The sequence below is a fragment of the Balaenoptera borealis genome (assembly GCF_965194805.1).
Source record: "Balaenoptera borealis genome assembly, chromosome: X".
Lineage (NCBI taxonomy): Eukaryota > Metazoa > Chordata > Mammalia > Artiodactyla > Balaenopteridae > Balaenoptera > Balaenoptera borealis.
Window position 1 is genome coordinate 71,417,213 of NC_138881.1, and position 18,469 is coordinate 71,435,681.

The 18,469-nt window shown below is 37.6% G+C and overlaps 1 protein-coding gene across 1 annotated transcript in view; it reads left to right on the top strand.

Annotated features, from left to right (window-relative positions):
• The window catches only part of LOC309620788 (uncharacterized protein), a 67,687-nt gene that overhangs the window by 9,729 nt on the left and 39,489 nt on the right, over window positions 1-18,469 (top strand). Inside the window, exons 3-4 of the mRNA XM_082377655.1 lie at window positions 2,500-2,691; window positions 4,869-4,962. Coding sequence (XP_082233781.1) covers window positions 2,500-2,691; window positions 4,869-4,962 — 286 coding nt within the window. The remainder of the gene's footprint in view (window positions 1-2,499; window positions 2,692-4,868; window positions 4,963-18,469) is intronic.

Genomic DNA, 18,469 nt, shown 5'->3' on the forward strand with positions numbered 1-18,469 from the left:
CCTGTTTTTATTTTTTTTCTTCTGCTTCACTGCCCACTTCTGAATTACTGTTGCTAATCTCTTCTCTTGTCCCCACCTACTTAATGTTGGAGTGTCCGAGGACTTAGTCCTTCATCCTCTTCATCTGTACCTCCTCCCTTGGTGATGTCATCCAGTCTCATGTCTTTAAATACCATCCAACTAGGAAAATTCATACCTCCAGACTTAGAGGTATAACTGCCTACTCAACATTTCTACTTGGTTATCTAATACTCCTTTCAAAATCAGCAAGTACAAAATTGAACTCACCAACTCCCATCACCCCCACCCCAAAATATTCTTTCTACACAGTCTTTCCCATCTCAGTTGATGGCAACTCCATCCTTTCATTTGCTTAGGCCAAAAAACTTAAAGTCATCCTTCAGTCCTCTTTTTCTTGCACACTCTCCTTCTTGTCTATCAGGAAATCCTGTTGGTTCTACCTTTAAAAAGATAAGCAGAAATCAACCATCTTTTATCCTCACCCCCACTGTTATCATTCTGGTCTAAACTACTATGGTCATCTCTTACCTAGATTACTGAATGGCTTTGTGACCTTTCTCCCTGTTTCTACCTTTGTCCCCTATAGTCTGTTTTTCAATACTGTAGAAAACAGAGTGATCCTTGTAAAACAACCTAGATCATGTCACTCCTCAAAATCCTGTAACTATTCCTCATTTCACTCAGTATAAAACTTAAAGTCCTTACAATGACCTATAAGGACTTCTGTGATCTGGTCTCCTTCTTTCTTTGGCCTTATTTTCTACCCTACTCCCTTACTCTGCTTCAGCCACACTGATTTTCCTGTGATCCTCAGACATGTAGGCACATTCCATCCTGCTTTAGAACCTTTGTACTTGCTGTTCCTGCTTCTTGGAATGCTCTTCTCCCCAAATAAACCTGTGTCTAACGCCCTCACCTCCTTCAGTCTTTCTTCAAATATTATCTTCTCAATAAGGCCTGCCCTTTACTAACCTATTATATCACTGCAACCTGTCCCACTATCCTGCCCCCCCCAAATTGCTAATCCCCCTTACCCTGCTCTACTTTTTCTTTATTCCTTAGCACTTATCGCCTTTAAACATTCTAGATAATTTACTAATAATGCTTATTTTTGTTGTCTGTCTTCCTTTCCTACATTTTAAGCTGCTTGAGGACTTGGATCTTTGTTTTATTTACTGGTCTATCTTAAATGCCTGGCACAGTACTTGGTACATGGTAGGAACCCAATAAATGTTGTTGAATAAATGAATGAACTGTTACTGTTTTATATATAATTCCTTTTGCAATTCAATCCTAAACTAAACAAGAAATACACTCTTGAAAAAGTCTTTTTTTCTAGGAAGAAATCCGTGAGAGTTTATAAGACATATTTTTCAAACATATTTTAACTTCCTTAAATGAATTACATTATATTACATATTAGAAGCCAAGTCCTATTGAGTAGATTACTACCTATTTGAAGCTGGTAGCTGCACTTTATTATAGAAGCCTAGACTATCAGAGCTATAAAAGATTATAGTAATCATCTAATCAATTCCTTCATGTCATCCATGACAGTACTCAATGTATTGGAACAATACAAACCAGGTTTAGTTTACTTAGGATCTGATATTTACTGTTCAACTGGGTAATCCTTTATCAATTCTACAGGAGATAATGAACTAATCTCTAAAGACACTACATGAACTAACCTCACCATTAGTCACTCTAATTGAGGATGGTGAGAAGTCACATTTTTCCTCTCCAAAAACCCATAGACATTTCTATGTGGGTGTGTGCTATGCCAGTTCAATCTAGGCACCAGAGAACCACACTCAGATTATCTGGCAAAGTGTCAGGCTTTATAAAAACACAAGAAGTTTATATATGAGTCATTTATTTCTTTAAAATAGAGGAGGAAGATCTGGAGTCATGGGAAAGATGGAAACAGGCAGATTTTGCTGGCAGACAGTCTATTCTCACCTTCTCATGTTTCTTCTTGTATTTGCTGTTGAGTGGCATAGTCAGGCTGTTAACCTGCATTCATCACTGTAGGAGTTGGTGAAGGGAGCACCCAGCTGCAGTTGCAGAACTAGTAAATTAGGCCACTTCAAACTCTTTTCATAGTAGTCATAGAACTGAAGTAGCCAGAGTGAATAGAGGCATGAGCAATGGGCAAAATGTGGATAGTTTTAAAAGCAGTCTTGAGACAGCCATTCTGGGTGAGACTTTTTTTTATCACTTCTAAGTGCCACATCTTCATTAGCCAATGGTTGGGAAATCCTGACCACATTCTGCATGCTAACTCAATGTGTTCAAACCTGTACATTTTAGCATGTTTGCTCAAGTGGTAAAATAGGACAATAGAAATCTCTTGAGGGCCTTAAAGGGAAACCTTATGGTTTAGTAACAATGAAAGATTGGATTCTTTCAGGGGAAACAATTTGTTTTTGTTTCTCTAATTTGTGAGCTTTTTCTATTTTTATTATCTCTATCAAGATGTCCAAATTTCAGAGGTCGGTGGGGAAATTATTGGTACATGGGGACCAAATGTGACCAGCTCTGGAATACTCTGGACCTGATTTTAGTAGCAGCATTGCCTGGAATAGGACTGGCTTTACTAGTTGGTGTAACAATCCAGACTATCCACTACTGTAAAAAGAAGTCAAAGAAGAATACAAATGATCACCGGTAAGAAATTTCTAAATACCTCTGAGAATGATGGGAAATCGCTTGTGAGATCAGTAAATGATTCAAGAAATAATGGATATCATTTATCATGCATACAGCTGATATATTCTCTTCCATATTCATCAACATTTAATTAAATTTGAACAAAAGTCAGGATAACTAAATACATTTTGTTCAGGATTTGGATACAACAAAAACTGGAAAGCCCCTTCCTCAGATAAAAACCCAGTGAGCCAAGTGTAATTCACTAAAGAATTGTTCTACTTCAGTGCCTTCCTTCCACCAAGGTGCTATTTGTATGCACCACACATACTGTCCTAAGAGTTGAGGCAGGGGAAGGGGGACAGCTGTACCAGTACCTCCTATTTACCTCAACCCCCAGCATCCAATAGGCTTGACTGTAATCTGACTCTGTCTTGGGCAAATCTCATCACTTCACTGGGCTTCAATTTTCTCAGCTATAGAGATTGCTATAATCTGACCTACACATCTCACAGAGATGGTGAGATTGATACTGAAAACAACAATCATTTACAGACAGCTTATTATATGTATCAGGCTGAATTATAAATGTTTCATACCTATTGACTCATGTAATCCTCACAAGAACCCTATAAAGTACAGATGCGATTACTAAGGCACAGAGAGGTCAAATAACTTGGCTGAGGTTACAGGGCTAAGTCTATACCCAGGCAATCTGACTCCCAGGCTTAAACTCTTAATCCCCATGCTACACTAATGGACTCTAATGAGATAAAACAGTGCCCTGAAAGCTGTAAAGCCCTGTTGCTTTCCTTTTGTTTCTTTGCTTAAAAGCAAATAGTACCCTTTATATTTTGCACTGCCTCTAAATGATAGAAATATGAAAGGTAAATACCAGTAGGGTAAAATCTCACCAATTTTATATCAGCTAATTCAAATTAGCATCTACTTTGAAGTATCATTCTCCAGTGACAAGATAATGTTACCCTCTATGCAGTATGAGGATAGTTTGAAATATTACTTTAAAATTGGAAGTGGCTTGTACTGTCAGCCTCACACTTCTAAGAATAGAATTAGGTTGGAAACCTCCTGAGATTTTAAAGAATCATTTTAATTAGAAATCATACCCATAAACAAGTCACCTTTTAAGTATTCTCCATAGTTTTCCTACTCCAAAGCTTTCTAGAACACTGGATTTGTATTCCAACCCTCTCTCTTCTACTACTTGTCTATGACTTTGAGAGGATCACTTAGCCCCTGTTTCGTCCTTTATAAATGAAGAGTTGGGTATACATATCCTACTTCTCCATAGTTGTGAGAATCAAATTAAATAATTAATGGAAAATTGCATTGAGAAGCAAAAGCAAAACAAAAAGCTTGATTATAAATTAGAATAGTAGTAGTGTTTATAAGCATTTAGACTTATTTATAGGTTTTTTTGGGTAAAGAATTAATCTGCCTTATTTTTCTTCAGTTAAAATATAATTTAGTTTGAGCTCCTTTTTTTCCCTTCTGCCATTCCCTCAATTGTGAATTGACAGAGTGTTTCTATATATACTCTGGAAGATTCCTTAGTGTAGTGGAAAAAGTATGGGCATAGAGCAAGACAGACTGGGGTTCAAATCCCTGCCCTATAAATCACTGACTGTGCGGCCTTGGGGAATTTCCTTAAAATTTCTCAGCCTCAGGTTTCTCATCTGTAAAATGGAGTTAATAATATTTATCTTGCAAGCCTTACTCAAGTAAGATAATGTAATTTTGTGAAATAAACTGATGTGTGAAATTTACTTTCAATTGCATCAAAAATATAATGGATTAATGGGTGGATAGAAGGATGGATAGATGGATAGATATATGCAAAAGCAAGTATAGTAAAGTGTTAACGATTAAATCGAGGTGGTAGGTACATGGGCATTCACTATAAAATTCAATTTTGGTGTGTGTTTGAAAATTTTCCTAATAAAATGTTGGGAAAAATCAGATAATGTAAAGTAAAACACTTTGAGCATGGAAAATACTCAACAAATAGTAGCCAATATTATTGCATTCTCTCGGGTACATATAATAATGGAGTCTTAAGATGGGAACATTCATTCTGTGTTGTCAAAAATGAGTTTATTTTAAAAAGTGATTTATAACCAATTAAGTTACTTCTCTATCCTAACTATATATATATTTTTAATTTACTGTGCCAGAGAACAGAGGAGTTTATCAGGACTCCAACCTCAGCATAATTCTGCACATGCTTTTGATACTGCTATGAGACCTTCTCAACCTGATCAAGGCCAGGTAAACACTGAAATTCATTTGTAAGGTAAACTAAGTTTACAGAAGACACCAAAGAGAGAAATGCCTTAGAGAAACAAAAAAAAAACTTTGGGACATTAAAGAAGTAGTCAGAGACAACAAAATGAAGTGTGATCAGAAGATCAAATTGTACAAATATGGGATTGTTGATGACAAGTTATTTATCAGTAGAGTACAGGCCAGGCCTGGGGCAAATTACACTGGGAGTGCTCTCTCCTTCTTTTCTCCAGCATTTGTTTCCAGGTAAAATCAAGTTAAAACATATATCAAAGGCAGCCTTGGGGAAAGTTAAAACACATATCAAAGGGGAAAAGGAAGCCACTAAAAGAGGGCTAGAAAGATATGGGTAACAGGACACGGATTAGAGCTATGTGGCTTTTTTTTTTTTTTTGAACTAGCTGAAAATCTCTTCTTATCTAACAATATGTTCTCAGTAGCACAGATCCTCTGAAACAGAAGACTTGTGTGGATCTCTTCAATTCAGTGTACCTTAGGAATAGCTCTGAAGTAAGAGGTCTGAGTGTCATACCCAACCACAAGTATCAGAAGCAGCAGCAATGCTTTTATTGTTTTAAATCAAACAAATCGCTAGTAAGACACTGCAGCATCATCTTTTAGTCCTAGAATGTGCCCAATTATGATCTCTATATTTTAAGGAAGACCTACTTTGAGACTAAAGAACAGAAGCCTCAGTATAATTCTACCTATATTCCTGATATGGTACCTTCTCAATAGTATCAAGGCCAGTTAAAATTAAAACTCATGAAAAGCTTAAGATAAAAAGTTGATAAACGGTGGATGAATGAATGATAGTGGTCATATATTTTTATTAGAAGTCAGAACAATTAAATATTGGGACTTAGAGAATGAAGGATAGGATTTATGTGCTTCTGAATATATCTGTGTCTATCTATCTATCTAAAACATTTTTCAAAAACGAAGTTTAAGGTACTCTGGATGAATATACTATGGTGAATAATGTTGATGTTATGAAAGGCTAACTCTAGGGCTGTCAAATTGTTTTAGTTGTCTGTTGTTCTCTTGAAGTGACCAATTATTTTGTAGATGAATCCTATAAGTTAGAAAAGCAAGCAGGGAGGTGGTGCTTTTCCTCTTCTAAGTATTCACTTATTCTTAGCCTCTGTAGTTACTTTGGCTACCCACCTATTTTTCAAATCTCCTTCTCTCCTTTCATCATCCCTTTTTTACTTAATGCTATACAAGCTCTAATAGTGGATAAAATTCAGGAGGAGGGCCAAGTACAATGCACATCGTTTAGGCTATATTCAATAAATGTAACTCTCCCTTTTCCTGGTCTCAGTCTTCCTATGGCTAAATACCTGCTTTGTTCCTGTTACATCTATCTAAATACTTCCACTGTAGACACTTTCTCTTTATCGCTGTGAACATTTCCTAAATTTCCCTTTACTGGGGACGGCACAAGTGAACTGCCATGCCTGGTCTCAATCTACCATATTCTTCTCTTCTTGAGGGTTTCCCAAAGTCTAGGGCATTAGGAAGTAGAAGTGGACTGCAGGTTAACAATTTAATAGAGGACTAGGAAACTTTCCAACTGAGTTAAACTTTTTAGAAGGGTGTCCAGATGCACTGTGCTCTGATTGTACATTTAAAATATTGACTTTGGCGTGTGATGACTTTTCAGAAGCTAAGGCCCAGGTCAGGTTTCCACAGAAGTGAATAATGCTTTTTCATGCAAATTCATCATTATTTTCTTTATTCAGCTAACTCACACGCAGAGAACCAGGAATTAATAAGCAGAGCCTGAGTTCATTCTTGAATTGTCAACGTTAATCTTTTCTAATTGACTTAACAATTAGATTTGAGTGGGTGGAGGTAAGACTACGTATTTGCTACCTCTTCTTCACCTCCACCCACTTTTACTTTTAGCAAAGAATAGCTTGTGGCTTTCAAAGCTGTTACAATCCTAGCATGAGCATATAATTAGAAGTCCCAATATATTCTGTGAATCTCTGGCAGGAAGGTGTGCTGCATAGTTTAGTCCTGTGAGAATTCACCATTGCTATTGTTGTTTACTTTTAGTTGTTGTTCTGATCATAAATATATATTTTTAAGTTTATCTGCCTTTAAAACCAAGGTTACCTGGCATGATTCAGCCACATTCAGCCACAGGATATAACATGTTTTAGCTACTTTCACCTCGTGAAAATATACAGCAACTATGTCAAGAGAAAAAAAAAAAAAAACACCCCTACATTTGATAGAGACCCAGGTAACTGGCATAGTCCGAAGAGCAAAGAAATAAATACTGGTATGACTTAAAGAGCATATAATGAACCATATAGTGGAGGCAACAAATATTGAGATGTGCTCACTGAAAAGGAAGAATACTTTGACTAAAAATAAGATCTTCTAAATTTGGCATTATAATCACAAACTTAGCAAATTGCTGGATTTATTGTGTTTTCAAATAGAATGAATTGAAAGCAGGAGGAGATAATGAGATAAGCTTTAAATTATCAATTTACCAAATCCAGGAGATTATTCTTCCTAGATAATAAATGAAAATAATATCCAATAATTATTCTTTACTGATACCTGAGAATATTATATTTTTTAAGTAATTTCTCACTAGAAGTTGTTAATATCATCTTCAAACAGTTAAATGTTATCAAGCACTCCACTACAGATGGCACTGTGCAAATTGTGATAATCTCCAGACCGTTGCTACATTTTCAGTCTGCATTATCTTTGGATATGTACATTATTCTACCTTATCAGTAAAAAATTAGTCACAGTTTTATGAATATTTGCATAGTTAAAACCTTATGTTGTGTCACTTATCCAATTCATGAAATTAATTTGTTCATGACAACCAGTTATGTAAAGTGAACTGGAAATCAGCAAGGTAGAAATAATATCTTTTACTGAGATTAGTTTTTTTCAACAGTCCAATATTCTGCTTAGGAAAATAATATTAATTGGTTAGAAACACTAAAGGAATCTTAGTAAGTGGAAGGGGAATATTATTTTGCAGCTTTTTTAACCTTTATTTTATTTTATTTTTTTACTTTTTATTTTTATACAATATTTAAAGGTTACTTTCCATTTACAGTTATTGCAAAATATTGGCTATATTCCTCGTATTGTACAATACATCCTTGAGCCTATCTGATACCCAATAGTTTGTACCTCCCACTCCCCTGCCCCTATATTGCCCTTCCCCCTCCCTCTCCCCCCACTGGTAACCACTAGTTGTATTCTCTATATCTGTGAGACTGCTTCTTTTATGTTATATTCACTAGTTTGTTGTACTTTTTAGATTCCACGTATAAGTGATATCATACAGTATTTATCTTTCTCTGACTTATTTCACTAAGCATAATACCCTCCAAGTGCATCCATGCTGCTGCAAATGGCAAAAATTCATTCTTTTTTATGTCTGAGTAGTATTCCATTGTATATCTATACCACATCTTTATCCATTCATCTGTTGATGGACACTTCGGTTGTTTCCATGTTTTGGTTATTGTAAATAACGCTGCTATGAACATTGAGGTGTATGCACCTTTTTGAATTAGTGTTTCGAAGAAAAATATGTTTTGACTAAACTCCTAAGGTTCCTTAATCTTTGTTCCTATTTCTGTCATTTTATTTAAGATTATCATGCACCCAAATTTTCTGGAATTTTTAAAAATATGTTTTCAAAAACAATAAAATATCCACGCCACAGGGGAAAGTCACTGGATGAAATTCTCCATCTTTACCAGCAGATGGCAGTGATTAACCATTAAGTGTATCTTCCTAGGCCGTTCTGGTTTGCTGAGGAAGAGCCTCCTCTGTAAAAATTCAAAAGCAGAAAACCTGTAGTTAAGCACTCAGGGCCAAATCATTGAGAGGACTTACCATCAGTATCAAATTATGGCGATTCTGATAAAATCTAACTGATTTGTGCCACACTAACAGCATTGTAAAGCAAGCATCAATCAAGTGGAAAATAGGAAAATAGAAAACTGTAATGCTGAAGGATCACAACTATCCTTTTTCTAAAGTATACATATATGATGGAAATACGTATGCCAAAATATTAACAATACTTTTCTTTAGGTGGGAAACTATAGGTTAATATTCCTTAATATATAAAAATTCTTCATAATCGTGAAGTAAATGATCAACAATTCAATAAAAGAATGGGCAAATTAGATGAACTGACAGTTCATTGAAAAGGAAATTCGAATGGCTCTTAAACATATAAAAATATGTTAACCTTCCTTCATTATTATGAGAGAAATGTGACTATAATTATACTGAAATACCATTTTTTGCCTATCATTTTAGTAAAGATCCAAAAGTTTGATAATATATTCTATTAGAAAGGTTCTGAGGAAAATGGCTGGTGGAAAGGCAGTTTGACAATTACAAATGCATATATCATTTGACCTAGCAATATCACTTGGGGGAGTGAATATCCTGAAGATATATCCCCATAAGTGCAGACTGATATGTTTATAAGATTTTTATTGCCGCATGGATTACAATAGGAAAGGATTGGAAACCACACAAATACCTATCAAGAGAGGCTAGTTAAATAATCTATAGTACATCCATACAATGGAACACTATGGGACTTTACAAAAGAACAAGTGGGTTATCTCTGTACTGATATGAAAAGATCACCAAGATAGGTATAGTGAAAAAAAAAAAGGTGGAAAAAAGTGTGTATGGTGTGCTTCCTTTTGTATAAGAAAGAGGAGGAAGTAAGAATATATATTCGTGTTGCTTATATTTATATAAAAAAACTTTGGATGAATACACAAGCAACTATAAAAATGATTACTGCTTAGGGGGTTGGGGGTGGAGACTGAATGGTTGGAGGTCAGGGGTGAGAAAAAGAAATTCATTGTTTAAATTATTACTCATTCAAAAATTTTCAGAGTACTTTGCTTTTAATAATGGAAAAAAATAAAACCTTAGTTATGTTAATTAGTTACAGCTGTTAGTAATATTGTGCCATTATTATTTTCCTGATTTTGATAATGTACTATAGTTATATAAGATGTAAACATTAGAGGAAGCTGAGTCAAGGTAATACAGGAACTCACTGTGCAATTTTTGCAAATTGTCTGTAAGTCTAAAATCATTTCAAAATAAAAAGTTTTTTAAAATAAACATTGGTTGAAAACCTCTTTGGTCCAAAGTGCTGCTGGAATGTGTGGGAAGACAGATGAACATCATTATGCCTGGTATCCAGGGATATGATAAAGATCCATGAAACAATGTACAAATCTAGGTCAGGTTCCTTTGATATACCCTCTCTTTATTTTTTTTAATAAACTTATTTATTTTATTTATTTACTTTTGGCTGCACTGGGTCTTTGTTGCTGCACGCGGGCTTTCTCTAGTTGCGGTGAACAGGGGCTACTCTTTGTTGTGGTGCGCGGGCTTCTCATGGCAGTGGCTTCTCTTGTTGAGGAACACGGGCTCTAGGCACGCAGGCTTCGGTAGTTGTGGCACCTGGGCACAGTAGTTGTGGCTTGCGGGCTATAGATAACAGGCTCAGCAGTTGTGGCACACAGGCTTAGTTGTTCTGCAGCATGTGGGATCTTCCCAGACCAGGGCTGGAACCCATGTCCCCTGCGTTGGCAGGCAGATCCTTAACCACTGCACCACCAGGGAAACCATGCTATACCCTCTTGCAGTAAGATGTTTCTTCCTTAGTTACATATCTTATTTTGCAACTATATTCTGGTTTGGGTGATTTTTTTTTAACAACTTTATTAGAGTATAATTGCTTTACAATGGTGTGTTAGTTTCTGCTTTATAACAAAGTGAATCAGTTATACATATACATATGTTCCCATATCTCTTACCTCTTGCATCTCCCTCCCACCCACTCTCCCTATCCCACCCCTCTGGGTGGTCACAAAGCACCGAGCTGATCTCCCTGTGCTATGCGGCTGCTTCCCACTAGCTATCTATTTTACGTTTGGTAGTGTATATATGTCCATGCCACTCTCTCACTTTGTCACAGCTTACCCTTCCCCCTCCCCATATCCTCAAGTCCATCCTCTAGTAGGTCTGTGTCTTTCTTCCTGTCTTACCCTTAGGTTCTTCATGACCTTTTTTTTTTTCTTCTTAGATTCCACATATATGTGTTAGCATACGGTATTTGTTTTTCTCTTTCTGACTTACTTCACTCTGTATGACAGACTCTAGGTCCATCCATCTCACTACAAATAACTCAATTTCATTTCCTTTTTTTTTTTAACATCTTTATTAGAGTATAATTGCTTTACAATGGTGTGTTAGTTTCTGCTTTATAACAAAGTGAATCACTTATACATATACATATGTCCCCATATCTCTTCCCTCTTGCATCTCCCTCCCTCCCACCCTCCCTATCCCACCCCTCTCAGTGGTCACAAAGCACCAAGCTGATCTCCCTCTGCTATGCGGCTGCTTCCAACTAGCTATCTATTTTACGTCTGGTAGTGTATATATGTCCATGCCACCCTCTCACTTAGTCCCAGCTTACCCTTCCCCCTCCCCATATCCTCAAGTCCATTCTCTAGTAGGTCTGCATCTTTATTCCCGTCTTGCCCCTAGGTTCTTCTGACCATTTTTTTTTCTTTTTTTTTTTAGATTCCATATATATGTGTTAGCATACAGTATTTGTTTTTCTCTTTCTGACTTACTTCACTCTGTATGACAGTCTCCAGGTCCATCCACCTCACTACAAATAACTCAGTTTCGTTCCTTTTTATGCCTGAGTAATATTCCATTGTATATATGTGCCACATCTTCTTTATCCATTCATCTGTTGATGGACACTAAGGTTGCTTCCATGTCCCGGCTATTGTAAATAGAGCTGCAATGAACATTTTGGTACATGACTATTTTGAATTATGGTTTCCTCAGGGTACATGCCCAGTAGTGGGATTGCTGGGTCGTATGGTAGTTCTATCTGTAGTTTTTGAAGGAACCTCCATACTGTTCTCCATAGTGGCTGTATCAATTTACATTCCCACCAACAGTGCAAGAGTGTTCCCTTTTCTCCACAACCTCTTCAGCATTTATTGTTTCTAGATTTTTTGTTGATGACCATTCTGACTGGTGTGAGATGATATCTCATTGTAGTTTTGATTTGCATTTCTCTAAGGATTAATGATGTTGAGCATTCTTTCATGTGTTTGTTGGCAATCTGTATATCTTCTTTGGAGAAATGTCTATTTAGGTCTTCTGCCTATTTTAGGATTGGGTTGTTTGTTTTTTTGTTATTGAGCTGCATGAGTTGCTTATAAATTTTGGAGATTAATCCTTTGTCAGTTGCTACATTTGCAAATATTTTCTCCCATTCTGAGGGCTGTCTTTTGGTCTTGTTTATGGTTTCCTTTGCTGTGCAAAAGCTTTTAAGTTTCATTAGATCCCATTTGTTTATTTTGTTTTTATTTCCATTTCTCTAGGAGGTGGGTCAAAAAGGATCTTGCTGTGATTTATGTCATAGAGTGTTCTGCCTGTGTTTTCCTCTAAGAGTTTGATAGTGTCTGGCCTTACATTTAGATCTTTAATCCATTTTGAGTTTATTTTTGTGTATGGTGTTAGGGAGTGTTCCAATTTCATACTTTTACATGTACCTGTCCAGTTTTCCCAGCACCACTTATTGAAGAGGCTGTCTTTTCTCCACTGTACATTCCTGCCTCCTTTATCAAAGATAAGGTGACCATATGTGCCTGGGTTTATCTCTGGGCTTTCTATCCTGTTCCATTGATCTATATTTCTGTTTTTGTGCCAGTACCATACTGTCTTGATTACTGTAGCTTTGTAGTATAGTCTGTAGTCAGGGAGCCTGATTCCTCCAGCTCCATTTATCGTTCTCAAGATTGCTTTGGCTATTCAGGGTCTTTTGTGTTTCCATACAAATTGTGAAATTTTTTGTTCTAGTTCTGTGAAAAATGCCAGGGATTGTTTTATAGGGATTGCGTTGAATCTGTAGATTGCTTTGGGTAGTAGAGACATTTTCACAACATTGATTCTTCCAATCCAAGAACATGGTATATCTCTCCATCTATTTGTATCATCTTTAACTTCTTTCATCAGAGTCATAATTTTCTGCATACAGGTCTTTTGTCTCCTTAGGTAGGTGTATTCCTAGATATTTTATTCTTTTTGTTGCCATGGTAAATAGGAGTGTTTTTTTAATTTCACTTTCAGATTTTTCATCATTAGTGTATAGGAATGTCAGAGATTTCTGTGCATTAATTTTGTATCCTGCTACTTTACAAAATTCATTGATTAGCTCTAGTAGTTTTCTGGTAGCATCTTTAGGCTTCTCTATGTATAGTATCATGTCATCTGCAAACTGTGACAGCTTTACTTCTTCTTTTCCGATTTGGATTCCTTTTATTTATCTTTCTTCTCTGATTGCTGTGGCTAAAACTTCCAAAACTATGTTGAATAATAGTGGTGAGAGTGGGCAACCTTGTCTTGTTCCTGATCTTAGTGGAAATGGTTTCAGTTTTTCACCATTGAGGATGATGTTGGCTGAGGGTTTGTCATATATGGCCTTTATTATGTTGAGGAAAGTTCCCTCTATGCCTACTTTCTGCAGGGCTTTTATCATAAATGGGTGTTGAATTTTGTCGAAAGCTTTCTCTGCATCTATTGCGATGATCATATGGTTTTTCTCCTTCAATTTGTTAATATGGTGTATCACATTGATTGATTTGCGTATATTGAAGAATCCTTGCATTCCTGGAATAAACCCCACTTGATCATGATGTATGATCCTTTTAATGTGCTGTTGGATTCTGTTTGCTAGTATTTTCTTGAGGATTTTTGCATTTATGTTCATCAGTGATACTGGCCTGTAGTTTTCTTTCTTTGTTACATCTTTGTCTGGTTTTGGTATCAGGGTGATGGTGGCCTCGTAGAATGAGTTTGGGAGTGTTCCTCCCTCTGCAATATTTTGGAAGAGTTTGAGAAGGATAGGTGTTAGCTCTTCCCTAAATGTTTAATAGAATTCGCCTGTGAAGCCATCTGGTCCTGGGCTTTTGTTTTTTGGAAGATTTTTAATCACAGTTTCAATTTAAGTGCTTGTGATTGGTCTGTTCATATTTTCTCTTTCTTCCTGGTTCAGTCTAGGCAGGTTGTGCATTTCTAAGAATTTGTCCATTTCTTCCAGGTTGTCCATTTTATTGGCATATAGTTGCTTTTAGTAATCTCTCATGATCCCTTGTATTTCTGCAGTGTCAGGTGTTACTTCTCCTTTTTCATTTCTAATTCTATTGATTTGAGTCGTCTCCCTTTTTTTCTTGATGAGTCTGGCTAATGGTTTATCAATTTTATTTATCTTCTCAAAGAACCAGCTTTTAGTTTTATTAATCTTTGCTATGGTTTCCTTCATTTCTTTTTCATTTATTTCTGATCTGATCTTTATGATTTTTTTCCTTCTGCTAACTTTGGGGTTTTTTTGTTCTTCTTTCTCTAATTGTTTTAGGTGGAAGGTTAGGTTGTTTATTTGAGATGTTTCCTGTTTCTTAAGGTAGGATTGTATTGCTATAAACTTCCCTTTAAAACTGCTTTTGCTGCATCCCATAGGTTTTGGGTCGTCGTGTCTCCATTGTCATCTGTTTCTAGGAATTTTTTGATTTCCTCTTTGATTTCTTCAGTGATCACTTCGTTATTTAGTATTGTATTCCTTAGCCTCCATGTGTTTGTGTTTTTTACAGATCTTTTCCTGTAATTGATATCTAGTCTCATAGCATTGTGGTCGGAAAAGATACTTGATACAATTTCAATTTTCTTAAATTTATCAAGGCTTGATTTGTGACCCAAGATATGATCTATCCTGGAGAATGTTCCATGACCACTTGAGAAGAATGTGTATCCTGTTTTTTTTGGAGGGAATGTCCTATAAATACCAATTAAGTTGATCTTGTTTAATGTATCATTTAAAGCTTGTGTCTCCTTATTTATTTTCATTTTGGATGATCTGTCCATTGGTGAAAGTGGGGTGTTAAAGTCCCCTACTATGATTGTGTTACTGTCGATTTCCCCTTTTATGGCTGTTAGTATTTGCCTTATGTATTGAGGTGCTCCTATGTTGGGTGCATAAATACTTACAATTGTTATATCTTCTTCTTGGATTGATCCCTTGATCATTATGTAGTGTGCTTCTTTATCTCTTGTAATAGTCTTTATTTTAAAGTCTATTTTGTCTGATATGAGAATTGCTACTCCAGCTTTCTTTTGATTTCCATTTGCATGGAATATCTTTTTCCATCCCCTCAGTTTCAGTCTGTATGTGTCCCTAGGTCTGAAGAGGGTCTCTTGTAGACAGCATATATACGGGTCTTGTTTTTGTATCCATTAAGCCAGTCTGTATCTTTTGTCTGGAGCACTTAATCCATTTACATTTAGGCTAATTATTGATATGTATGTTCTTATTGCCATTTTCTTAATTGTTTTGGGTTTGTTATTGTAGGTCTTTTCTTTCTCTTGTGTTTCTTGCCTAGAGAAGTTCCTTTAGCATTTGTTGTAATGCTGGTTTGGTGGTGCTGAACTCTCTCAGCTTTTGCTTGTCTGTAAAAGTTTTAATTTATCCATCAAATCTGAATGAGATCCTTTCTGGGTAGAGTAATCTTGGTTGTAGATGTTTCTCCTTCATCTCTTTAAGTATGTCCTGCCACTCCCTTCTGGCTTGCAGAGCTTCTGCTGAAAGATCAGCTGTTAACCTTATGGGGATTCCCTTGTGTGTTATTTGTTGTTTTTCCCTTGCTGCTTTTAATATGTTTTCTTTGTATTTAATTTTTGAGAGTTTGATTAATATGTGTCTTGGCGTGTTTCTACTTGGATTTATCCTGTATGGGACTCTCTGTCTTCCTGGACTTGATTAACTATTTCCTCTCCCATGTTAGGGAGGTTTTCAACTATAATCTCTTCAAATATTTTCTCAGTCCCTTTCTTTTTCTCTTCTTCTTCTGGGACCCCTATAATTCGAATGTTGGTGCATTTATTGTTGTCCCAGAGGTCTTTGAGACTGTCCTCAGTTCTTTTCATTCTTTTTTCTTTATTCTGCTCTGCAGTAGTTATTTCCACTATTTTATCTTCCTGGTCACTTATCCGTTCTTCTGCCTCAGTTACTCTGCTATTTATCCCTTCTAGAGTATTTTTAATTTCATTTATTGTGTTGTTCATCTTTGCTTGTTTCCTCTTTAATTCTTCTACTGTATTTTTAAATGTTTCTTTCATTTTCTCTATTCTATTTCCAAGATTTTGGATCATCTTTACTATCATTATTCTGAATTCTTTTTCAGGTAGACTGCCTATTTCCTCTTCATTTGTTAGGTCTGGTGGGTTTTTACCTTGCTCCTTCATCTGCTGTGAGTTTTTCTGTCTTCTCATTTTGCTTAATTTACTGTGTTTGGGGTCTCCTTTTCACAGGCTGCAGGTTCGTAGTTTCCATTGTTTTTGGTGTCTGTCCCCAGTGGCTAAGGTTTGTTCAGTGGGTTGTGTAGGTTTCCTGGTGGAGGGGACTAGTGTCTGTGTTCTGATGGATGAGGCTTGACCTTGTCTTTCTGGTGGGCAGGTCCATGTCTGGTGGTGTGTTTTGGTGTGTCTGTGGCCTTATTATGATTTTAGGCAGCCTCTATGCTAATGGATGGGGCTGTGTTCCTGTCTTGCTAGTTGTTTGGCATAGGGTGTCCAGCACTGTAGCTTGCTGGTCGTTGAGTGAAGCTGGGTCTTGGTGTTGAGATGGAGATCTCTGGGAGTTTTTTGCAATTTGATATTATGTGGAGCTGGGAGGTCTCTTGTGGACCAGTGTCCTGAAGTTGGCTCTCCCACCTCAGAGGCACAGCACTGACTCCTGGCTGGAGCACCAAGAGACTTTCATCCGCACGGCTCAGAATAAAAGGGAGAAAAAATAGAAAGAAAGGAAGAAAGAAAGAGAGAAAGAAAGAAAGAAAGAGGATAAAATAAAATAAAGTAAGATAAAATAAAATAAAGTTAGTAAAATAAAAAATAATTAGTAAGAAAAAAAAAAAAACGGATGGACAGAACCCTAGGACAAATGGTGAAAGCAAAGCAATACAGACAAAATCTCACACAGAAGTATACACATACACACTCACAAAAAGAGGAAAGGGGGAAAAAATAATCTATCTTGCTCCCAAAGTCCACCTCCTCAATTTGGGATGATTCATTGTCTATTCAGGTATTCCACAGATGCAGGGTACATCAAGTTGATTTTGGAGATTTAATCTGCTGCTTCTGAGGCTGCTGGGAGAAATTTCCCTTTCTGTTCTTTGTTCGCACAGCTCCCGGGGTTCAGCTTTGGATTTGTACCCACCTCTGCGTGTAGGTCGCCTGAGGGCGTCTTTTCTTCACTCAGAGAGGACGGGGTTAAAGGAGCAGCTGATTCAGGGGCTCTGGCTCACTCAGGCCCAGGGGGAAGGAAGGGTACGGATGTGGGGCAAGCCTTCATTGGCAGAGGCCGACGTGACGTTGCACCCGCCTTAGGCACGCCGTGCTTTCTCCCGTGGAAGTTGTCTCTAGATCACGGGACCCTGGCAGTGGCGGGCTGCACAAGCTCCCGGGAGGGGAGGTATGGATAGTGACCTGTGCTTGCACACAGGCTTCTTGGTGGCTGCAGCAGCAGCCTTAGCGTCTCATACCCGTCTCTGGAGCTCCTTTAAGCAGCGCTCTTAATCCCCTGTCCTCGCGCACCAGGAAACAACGAGGCAAGAAAAAGTCTCTTGTCTCTTTTGCAGCTCCAGACTTTTCCTGGACTCCCTCCCAGCTAGCCGTGGCGCACTAGCCCCCTTCAGGCTGTGTTTACACCACCAACCCCAGTCCTCTCCCTGCGATCCGACCGAAGCCCGGGCCTCAGCTCCCAGCCCCCGCCCGCCCCGGCGGGTGAGCAGACAAGCCTCTTGCGCTGGCGAGTGCTGGTCGGCACTGCTCCTCTGTGCAGGAATCTCTCCGCTTTGCCTTCCGCACCCCTGTTGCTGCACTCTCCTCCATGGCTCCGAAGCTCCCCCTCCACCCCCCACAGTCTCTGCCCGTGAACGGGCTTCCTAGTATGTGGAAACCTTTCCTCCTTCGCAGCTCCCTCCCACTGGTGCAGGTCCCATCCCTATTCTTTTGTCTCTGTTTTTTCTTTTGCCCTACCCATGTACGTGGGGAGTTTCTTGCCTTTTGGGAGGTCTGAGGTCTTCTGCCAGCGTTCAGTGGGTGTTCTATAGGAGCAGTTCCACGTGTAGATGTATTTCTGATGTATCTGTGGGGAGGAAGGTGATCTCCACGTCTTACTCTTCCTCCATCTTCTCAAATCTCCACCGATTATTTTTTTTTAATGTCTGCTTCCCCACTAGTAGCAGGAAAATGTATGTGCATATGGTACATGATAGGTGTCTTAAAGCATGTGTAGGGAATGTAAGTGGAAGAAAGATTATTTTTCTTTTGCCTAGTTCCGAAATTCAGAACCAAAACCAATGGTGGAGATTATGGG